Below are 10,731 nucleotides of genomic sequence, written 5' to 3'. Positions count from 1 at the left end.
ATATCCATTTGAAGAAGTTTTACACAAAAGGCAACTTCTTGTGAACACTGGTTGCCAAGATATAAGCACCATTTTGTCAACACCAGCCACATGTGATCAATGCCTTGTAACATAGGTGAATGGTCAGTATCGCCATATTCGTTTTTAAAAAAAGATTCGAATCAAGTTAACAGAAACACGTGTAAATGAATAATTTGAGATCACAAGGAAGTCTCTACAGTAAGTATGTATAGGGGTAGGCATATATGTATTGAAACATGTCAAAGGTCAGAACAGCATTTCCGGTCATTTAAAAAAAAAACTGTTCTGTTACACCAAATAGAAACACGAATGTTTCTAACAAATTAATATGAAGAGAGATGAGGTATGAAAATTCTATTGCTATGACCTTTAAACATGTCAAAGGTCAGAAACGGCTTTTCCGGTCGTATTTTAGTAAAAAGCAAATAGAAACATGAGTATTCCGAACAAATTGGAACTAAAATTAACTCTCTACCACCAGTCGTTGTTGAGATAATAAGGACTCAAAAACTAAACTCAAAGTTTAAAACATGACAAAGGCCAAACAGCATTTCCGGTCATTTAGCAAACTTTTTTTATTAGACCAAATAAAAACATTAATGTTGCGAACATATTGACACCACAATTAACTCTTTACCACCAGTGGTTAGGGAGATATAATGACCCTATTGCTATGAGCTTGAAACGTGTCAAAGGTTAGAAACAACATTTTCGGTCATTTTTTTTTTTTTTTTTTTTTGCAAACTCTGTTATTAGAGCAAATAGAAACATGAATGTTAAGGTGGACTACATCTATATGTTATAAAAAAAAAAACCCCTATAAATGTCCCGGATCTGCTTTGTTTTTTTTTTTTTGACAATTCTTTCTTTTTCTGTGGGGAATAATGTTAAATAATAGTTAGCTTTATTACACATGTTTCGGCGGGAACCTAACACTAACAGCACAACAATACTGGCGATAGACAAAAGATGACGAACAACACTGTTTATGAATAAAAACAAAGAGACCGAAACAACAGCACGTCCAGTGTTTGCGAAGGTCGAATGTGCAGACGGCTGAGCACACAGTTGATCCAATGGCCGTAACAAACTTTCAAATACTTTACAATTTAATTCCAATTATTCAAATATAGTACAATGATAATAATACTAGAAAACAAAATAAAACTCATTGAAGTATAACGTTCCATTCATAACTATTTTCTTTTACAAAATTCTTAAATATAATCCATGCATTTTTACAAACTGGCTTACCTAGCTCTGTTAGAATTTTAATTTTGTATATAGCAAATACTGCAATAGAATATATTTCATTTTTAATTCTGCCATCACAGCCTAGCGATAACTCTTTAAAAGAAGATTGACTATTGTCAAGTTTCTTAAATAGATTTTCTATCTTTTCCCATATCCTATTTTTTAGACATTAAAAAAAAAGTGCTTTTCATCTTCGACTGCTCCACACGTATCACATGTGTCAGTGTGTTTTAACTTCCATTTATACAATTGCCTATTTGTTGGGGAGATTTTGTTTAACAATTTATAATTTAGTTGTGCATATTTTCTATTTTTTTCTTCCTATATTTTTCTCATCCAGACCTTCGACCAGTTTATTTTTTCTCCAGTAAATAGATTCCATTTACTTTCAACATAGGGTGGGAAAAATATTTTATCAACAAAACATGAATAAATGTCTTTTGTTTTCACTTTACCTATACTATCATATTCATCAGTCATCACTAAATCGTCATTGCCAATACCATTGTAATGTCTTATGACGTACAACCACTCTTTTGGAATAGTTTGTATTAACGAGGCATATTCACTAAGCCAGTCTTTAAAAAAAAATTGATAAAACTCTACGGTTAAACCATCGCACCCGGGCGATTTGTGTAGTTTCATATTTTTTATTGCTACAACACATTCACTAATTGTCACAGCACCTTCACAAAGAGTTTGTTCTTCATCTGTCAAGCAGATTACGTTTAAGTTTTTAAGGTAAGCGTCTATATCAGTTAGGGGAATCACCTTATTTGAATATAGAAGTTTACTTCTTCTCTCAGGATTTTCTTTGGGTCTGACAACGCAACACCAACACTACACCACTTTAGTTTTTTATACTTTTATGTGTTTTTAAAATTCGTTGTTTTTCTCTAAGCTTAGAAAATATTATAGTACTACGTTCACCCTATTCTATCCACTTTACACGTGAACGTATATTTGCAACCTTTGTCTCCTTTTCATTAATCTTTTCTAATTTTGTTCTATTTTTCAATTTTTGTCTCAATGTTTCCGTTTACACCACTGACGTCATTTACGAGATCCTCATTCAATATTTTTATTTTATTTTCTAAAGTTTCCTTTCTTTTTTTATATGATTTGTTAATTTTTATTTACCCCACCATAATAAATCGGGGATAACATCACTCTCGTTCGCAACTGTATCAGTAATGATTTTTCTAACGAAGTTTTGATATTCAATATTATGCACTAGACTATTGTTGAATTTTCAATAACCAGTTCAATTTTTTAGATTCGTCAGACTCAATCTTTAAAGAAATCGCCTGATGATCAGTTAGGATTGCTGGTGAATGTCGCATGACACAACTTCATTAAAATCAAATAATTGTTTTGACACGAACCAGTAATCAAGCCGTCTATACACTATTTTTACTTTTTCTGCGCCAGGTAAACTGTATTTTGTCATTATTTATATTTCTCCTTTTTTCTATTTGATGTCTACTCCAACAATAATTATCAAAGTCAACAAATTCAGATATCTTATCATCTAATTCTCTAAAAATAACTGGCCTCTCATTTTACATTTATTTGGTACATAAACATTAATGATAACAAAAGACTTTCTCTTCATTTCAATTTTTACAATTACATATCACCCGTCTGTATCAATACGTTTATCAATTACGTTGTAATTAAATTTTTTTCTAAAAAGAATTGACACTCCAATTTCCAAGCCAATACCATTCATTAAAAAATGTAATTATTTAATAAATCTGGTGTAAGATGTGTTTAATGTAAAAGTAACAGATCTTATAGAAAATTTTATACAAAGTTATAGTATACAGTATTTAAAATTATAATTTATTATTATAATGCAAATGAATTATTTGCGAGTAGCCTACACATGTATAGGTATTGAAGAAATTTGGAATTACTTGTAGTAGCGTTTCAATGATGTTTGTCTTATCTATACCGGCTGCAAGGTTGGGACCAATGTTAGAAAAATAGTTATTAAAAATATTTGCGATTTCCTTATCATCCATTGAAATGTTATTGTTATTATTATTATTATTATTATTATTATTATTATTATTATTATTATTATTATTATTATTATTATTGAAAATAATTTAAGAAACTTGACTTTTCTTTTTCGACGGTATAATATTATGTCAATCGTTTTTACGCTATTTTGTGTCAACAAAAGGAAAACAAAAGCTAGAAATTGTATGTGTACTGAACTAAATGTGTCTTGTCATGGAACTAATAAACTTGTAAATTCAATTAGTGATAGATTCATAGCATAATGAATGATTCTGCCATCAGACTGGTAATTTCTGTAGGTTTAGAATAGATACAGTAGGCCTACAGGTAGGTTAATTTTAGTTTTATTTTACTTTTTACTTATTTTTTTACCTTGAATCTCATTTATTTACAATGGTTGTTTTTGTTATTGGGATATGAAAAAAAAAAATAATAAAAAAAATGTTAGGGAGACAGTTCGTAGTTTTCACTGTTCAACAATGGCGCTTAAAGCTTATTACTTATATTATTATAAATAATAACAAGACTGTCAAAAGAAAAAAAACAAAATTTGTATGGGCATTTTTGTATTAAAAAAATAATGTTTTGTGTTATATGGAATTCTTTATTAAAAAAGAATAATTTAATAGAAAGAAACCACTTCTCATAGGTACTAATCCCATGTCAGGGCGTAATAATCCCATGTCGGAGGTACCAGCTCCCTGTCGGGGAAGAGCTGGCGCCACCAACCTAATGCAAACGCTCGTACATACGGCGCTCGAGATTTGATTTTTTTCTTCGATGATCTTGCTGAAAATTCCCTGACAGGTGGGTCCAAGCGGCGGGTCCAGAGGTCCCCGACGGGGTGGTATGAGTACAATACGGGGATGATATGACTACAATATTTTTAAAATTTTGGTTATTTTCACATTTTTTCTTGGGTTTTATTTTTGCAGTTGCGGGCTCACCCTTTACTTTGGCCGGCGGTCAATCTGGTCGAGTCTGCCCGGGCCTAGCCTGACGAGGCCTAGCGTGGCAAGCCAATCAATCTGGCGAGTTTCAACGCATCCAGTAGGCCGGTGAGAATTTGAAACACCCCTACTTGGCAAGAGGTTGGTCCGCCCGAGACGGCTCAGCCTAGCCAAACGAGGGCATAGCATCATATAAACATCCTAAAATCTGCATCTTACTTACATCAATTATTCTCATTTTATGGATCGAAAATTTAAATGAAAAGGGGAATATTAAAATTATACTGCTCACTTTTGAAATTAATAAAACGGAGTTACACATACAGACAGAATCCGACAATCTTTACCCTTTACCCCCAATCTGTCATTCCAGACACCCTTGGAGTTTTGTCTCATTTTGAGTACAACATCTTGGACGAGATGTCAATAATGTAAAGCTCGATATTGTTGGCAAAATGTACTGATTACTGATGACAAGATATTCTCATATGGCTTTGGAGCGTTTATAGTCCAATCTTTAAATTTCTGTTTTTTAAATTGTGTGTTTTTTAAATTTATCTTGCTTTATTCTTATACCAGCGGTCATGTTATATGACTGCTCTCTGGTTGTACCTATTAAATCCAAATATGTGTTTGTTAATCATCACTTTATTCCATTTCAACATAAAGAGCATACATATCAAAAACGAAGAAAAAATCTCATTAAGAAGGAATCGAAAAATGAACAGATAAGCCCTAGACTTGTTCATTTAACAAGACATGCAATAGAGACAAATAGGGACATTTGCAAAAAAATATGATTGCAGGACATATAGAAAATGTATAAATATGAATGGGAGTTACTCGAAACTTAAGCCCACATACATAATTTTTTTGCTGATAATATTTTTAAGCTTACTGGTATTGAGTTACTGCCGTATATCGCAATTGACATGCCGCTCCGGTCGTAATTACAATGCTGTAAAATTGTATATTATATTCTCCTCTTTACGGATTATTCTAAGTAAGGATGTTAGACTCAATCTGCATAATACCTACCGAAGTGTTAGAATCGTAGGATTAAATGTGGTTATATTAGATTTAAGACCAGCATCTTCTGAAAATTGGTTAATTGGAGGTGCATTGCATCTAAAAGAAAATCAAATATGTGAATTATTATTACTACTTAGTATCTCCCAATACAAATCTATAAAGCTCTTTAGAATCATCGAGATTATTATGCTATAAAAGAAAAAAAAAGAATTATATCAATACTTGCAGGGTGTAAAAATATATAGTAAATATTATTAATTAAAACGTTTTAAAGAATAGAATAAATAATAAAATGAAATATATGAACAGTCTTAAATTAGCGTAGCTTATTAAAATAAAACCATATGATAATAAATATTATAAAAAAATTACAAGGTATTTGATAATAACGGTTACATTTTACCGAAAAAAATAAAAACAAAATGTTTTGCAGTATGAAATGAAACCAACCTAATAACAAAATCAGCCATGTCTATTTCATTGCCACATTTACTTCCACTTAAGATTCCACCATTTCCCACAATAGCACATCGTTTATTATTACCTTTGATAGGGGATATCTAGAAAAAATATACCCATGATTACCGTTTTCATATTCACATTTGTTTATATTACATTCATGTATTTGTGTCTCTGATATTCGGTTTTATTAATAATAGTAATGACTATACCTTTGGTAGCATGTTGTAAAACTTTTTACTTATTGTTACGGTTTTATTCTGGTTCATGTATCTTATATTTTCAGATAGTTTGACATCATTTTGGTTAAGAATCATTTCAGTATGAACTGACTTTGCAATCTCGTTTCTAATGAAATAAACATATTAACGTCAATTATACAATTTAATGCTTGTTTTCTAGATGATTTTACGACTGGCAATTCTAAAATACCTAAACGAATTAAAATGTAACAACACCCCTCTACCTTTGCTATTACTTCTCACCTCAAAAATCAAAACTTCGAAACAACCATACATGATGATTATTTTAAAGCTAATACTGAATCGGTAGACATGACAAACGTCTTCAAAAAACGTTTCATTGAATAAAAAACAAGAAAAAAAATTGAAAACAAAAAAAAAAATTGAACGCAGTGTGTACCTTAGTTTATACACATTCGATATGTTTAGTTTCCATGGTATCTGTAATGTATCTGCAATGTCTTTAATATTTTGTTCTTCTTCAGAGATACCCATAATATATTTCGTTTCTTTGTGCTTTCTGTTCTTTTCTTTAGATGAATTTATTAGTTTTGCCAATTCTTGGTGGGCTTGGATTTGAAGGGGGAATAAATCATTCCTTTCCAGAACACCTTTACACTTACAGGGAGTCAACGGTTGAACTTTCCACCTTGAAAATAAATAAATGATATGTACATATTAAGGACAAAATATAGATATGAACAGAATAAAACAAATATTTTAATATTCTGTGAATATCATAACCACTATAACACAGAAGCACTGAAACGAATTAAAGTTTTATGTAAACTATCGTAAATAATATATTATTTGCACTGAAATGAAATTTCAAGGACCGGTACATCCGGGCAACATCTGATTCTTCTACCGATTTTGTTTTTCTAACAAAGCCTGGTATTCAATTCTTTCTTCTTCAAATTTGCTTTCTAATGGCTGGAATTGATAAAGCTGATCCATTTCTTTGCTTCCTTTTTCATTTTTTCATATGTCGCGCTATACGATGTTTGTATTACATAACCAGGATGGCTGTGACTATTATACCTAGGCTATGTCATCAGCTCTACTCACAATTCAGTAAACATTTTAAGAAAGCGCTTATACTAATATTTTAAACCGTCATTTTAAATATTTATATGTAAACGGTACTTCAATAATCAGCAACTTATAAAGCATCATCTAAAATGATATACTCTAGTTCTTTTTAGCTACTCAATCATTTTCTAATGATATTTCCATATATTATATATATATATATATATATATATATATATATATATATTTGGTTTGGCTCTGTAATCATTAGTGGTAGTGGGACTGGTGCAGTATATGGCCGTTTGCTGTTTTATGGGTTTTTCCCATTTGCCTTTCAAACTTATATATTATTTAAGAATCTCTATTAAGATACACGGTAGAGATTGCATCTTTAGATCTCCGATTTTGTTCACAAATTCACGGACTAGTGCTGTCTCGTAAGAATTTTGAAGGACGCGTTAAGAAAGACAAAATATTCTCTGTATGTACTGAAACCGAGCCGCATAGCTTGTATTCCACTATTTACATTCACACCTGGGCTGTGCATATATATTGCTTTGGTTTGGCTCTGTAATCATCAGTGGTCGTGGGATTAGTTTGGGCCCTACCTAAGCTGGTCGAACGTTTCGTTTGGCTCTGTACCCTAGCTGCACTGATGGGGCCTCGAAGGCCGAAACGGATCCGTCTGCAGATATTGGAATTCCTTCCAGTGGATGCTTAGTTTATTTTGTCATTCTGATCGGATTTTCTCTACTGTTCCGTTTTAATTTTAAATTGTTTTGCATTATATGGCCGTTTGCTGTTTTATGGGTAATTCCCATTTGCCTTTCAAACATAGTATATTATTTAAGAATCTCTATTGAGATCCAGCGCCGCCATAGATGCACGGTAGAGATTGCAACTTTAGATCTCCGATCTTGTTCACAAATTCACGGACTAGTGCTGTCTCGTAAGAATTTTGTAGGACGCGTTAAGAATGACAAAATATTCTCTGGAACCGAGCCGCATAGCTTGTATTCCACTATTTGCATTCACACATGGGCTGTGTATATATATTGCCTTGGTTTGGCTCTGTAATCATTTAGTGGTCGTGGTACTAGTTAGGGCCCTACCTAACCTGGTCGAACGTTTCGTTTGGGTCTGTACCCTAGATTTACTGATGAGGCTTCGAAGGCCGGTTAGTTTATTTTGTCATTCTGATCGGATTTTCTCTACTCTGCCACAATAAACGAGAAACACAGCCAATCCCGTAAGCGTAATAATTTGGTATAACCCACCGTACAGCACGAGTGTTGCCACCAATGTCGGTAAAACTTTCCTCGAGGCTTTAGATCAAGCATTCCCACAAAATCACACATTACATAAATTGTTTAATCGAAACACTGTCAAAATTAGTTACAGTTGCACTGGAAGACAATTGATGGCCACAACAAAGCAACCATAAACAAGAAAACAAATCAGCAAACCAACAAAGGATGTAACTACAGGAAGCTCGAAGAATGCCCAATGTCTGGCCACTGCCTCAAAGAATGTGTTATCTACCAAACAACGGTTACAACTAATAACAAACCAAACCAAATATACGTAGGACTCACAGAAAACGCATTTAAGACAAGATACAATAACCACAAAGCCTCCTTCAGGAACAAATCTAAGTACATATGGGAACTAAAAGAAAAAATATGGACTTTAATAATAAATGGAACATTCTCAAACAAGCTTAACCATATAACCCATCATCCAAAAGATGCAACCTGTGCATATGGGAAAAATATTTTATAATTTGCAAACCGGAAATAGCTACACTAAATAAACGAAAACAAAAATGAACTCGTTTCAGCATGCAGGTATGCCAACAAATTTCTTCTAAGAAATTTTGTAACTTAATTTTATTTTAACCCCTCCTAGCATGCTAACATCTTTCCCATGTAATGTTGCTACTTAACTTATGTTTATCACTTTATTCCCTTTCATTGTTTATCAATCCTTAATCTGACCGAACTTATTGAACCCTTTGTATTACCGCTCTGGCTTTCTCCGCATGCTCAGCTTATCTCAATCAATTGTATTTCTATGTTTTTTAGTCATTAGGCAATTTTATCTGAAGAGTGTCACACCATGTGTGTGGTACGAAACTAAGTAGTATTAAATGTCTAATCAAAGCTATTGTTGAACCTCGCTTTATATATATATATATATATATATATATATATATATATCCACGAAAAAAGGGAAAGGGGGGCTGGCGCCACCCCTATTTCTTACTATTGATCTGCATTACGATTTCCGGAACTTTGTATACAACTTTACCATTATCCTAATTTGTAAGGCTGTTGTATTTATCGCATACAACTTAGTATTCTTATTCTCTAAATTTATCGTATAGTAGAGTCTTGTAAGTTGCTGAATGTTTAACATTGTTTAAACTCGCTGCTGGATTTTTGTGTTTTGCATCAGCAACCCCTCTCCCACCTAGGTTGATTTCACCTAAGAGTCGTACGATTTCTACGAGTTAAAACTCGTGGAAAGGACCTATACGAGCTTATTACGTGTTAGCTACGAGTGAGGTACGACTTTATGGAGTTGGTTACGAGTTATGTACGAATTATGCCGAGCAGAGCACCGAGTTACCTACGAGATTATTAAGAGCGTAACAAGTTTGTATCGAATTAGATACGAGTTAGGTACGAGCCAACTCGGTGCGCTCGTACTTACTCGTATTCGTTTTTGGGTGCTCGCATCAAACTCGTAGATGACAAAACCGCCGACGAGTATCCAGAGACGTGTACGAGCTAGGTAGGAGTACCCCGAGTACTCTTCGAGCTACCTACGAGTTCTTCCAGTTTCCTACGAGTTATCTACTCGTGGCGATAATTTTGAACATGTTCAAAATTAGCGCCACGAGTTCAGAGCTGCTACGAGTAGGTAAGAGTCCTCTCCGAGCTTTCCGAATCGTCCTACGAGTTTTTGCCGAGTTTGCCGAGTTAGCAACTCGGCATTCTCTTGTAACTCGTATGCTGAAAAAACCTAGTGGGAGAGGGGCTTTCACAGCAATCTAGCTGGATTACAAAGCAAACTGTACTAGTAGCTTATATAATCAATCTTATTTAAAGTACATTTTAAATGTATTTTGCGATTATTTTAAAACAAATAAATTAACACCTGTTTTTGCATCATGTATCAATCTTACTTGAGTAACAGTAGTTTTTTATGTGTCTAGCTTGTTGCCTGTCTAGAAACTATGAGACACCAAAATCATAGCTGTAAATTATTTAGTTCCAATTTTATGCACATTTTAGCTAAATTTGGTGGCCATTTTAAAAAATGGCCGCCATTTATATACAAAGTGAAAAATCAAGTGTCAACAAGGCTTAGGATATCTGGTTATGTTGACTGCTTCTAACATCCAACTTCCCAACTTGATTTCTAGGCCTCTTTTTTATATTTTTCCTGTTTTATTTGAATTAGCAGGAAGTGTACTAAAACTAAACTTCAAAATACAAAATGCAAGCAAGAGTTCCAAACAAATGGAAAGGACAATCCAAGTCAATTTATATATATGGCGAAAGAAATTGATTGCCTTCAGAGCATGTTAAGACGATTTGGCAGTGTTTTATTGATGTTTTTGTACTTAGATCTTGATGAAGAGCTTAAGACACGTTTTGTTCCATCCCAGCCTCCGACTATTTTTTTCATATATATAAATATATATA

General features: G+C 33.1%; 1 protein-coding gene across 2 annotated transcripts in view; it reads right to left on the bottom strand.

The window, feature by feature from the left end:
- The window catches only part of LOC117111873 (alpha-N-acetylneuraminide alpha-2,8-sialyltransferase-like), a 39,520-nt gene that overhangs the window by 14,667 nt on the left and 14,122 nt on the right, over nt 1-10,731 (bottom strand). The window contains exons 3-6 of one of the 2 annotated variants that reach the window (XM_033254889.1): nt 6,387-6,635; nt 5,957-6,092; nt 5,736-5,845; nt 5,292-5,381 (exon numbers count right to left, since the gene is read on the bottom strand). In XM_033254889.1, the coding sequence (XP_033110780.1) occupies nt 5,292-5,381; nt 5,736-5,845; nt 5,957-6,092; nt 6,387-6,635 (585 nt within the window). The remainder of the gene's footprint in view (nt 1-5,291; nt 5,382-5,735; nt 5,846-5,956; nt 6,093-6,386; nt 6,636-10,731) is intronic. The other variant, XM_033254890.1, reaches the window with a different exon arrangement.

This window comes from Anneissia japonica, unplaced genomic scaffold, assembly GCF_011630105.1.
Source record: "Anneissia japonica isolate Jap-2015-1 unplaced genomic scaffold, ASM1163010v1 scaffold881_len296186_cov127, whole genome shotgun sequence".
Taxonomy (NCBI): domain Eukaryota; kingdom Metazoa; phylum Echinodermata; class Crinoidea; order Comatulida; family Comatulidae; genus Anneissia; species Anneissia japonica.
Note: the sequence above shows the minus strand (reverse complement) of the source record. Positions and strands in the feature narration are given on the sequence as shown.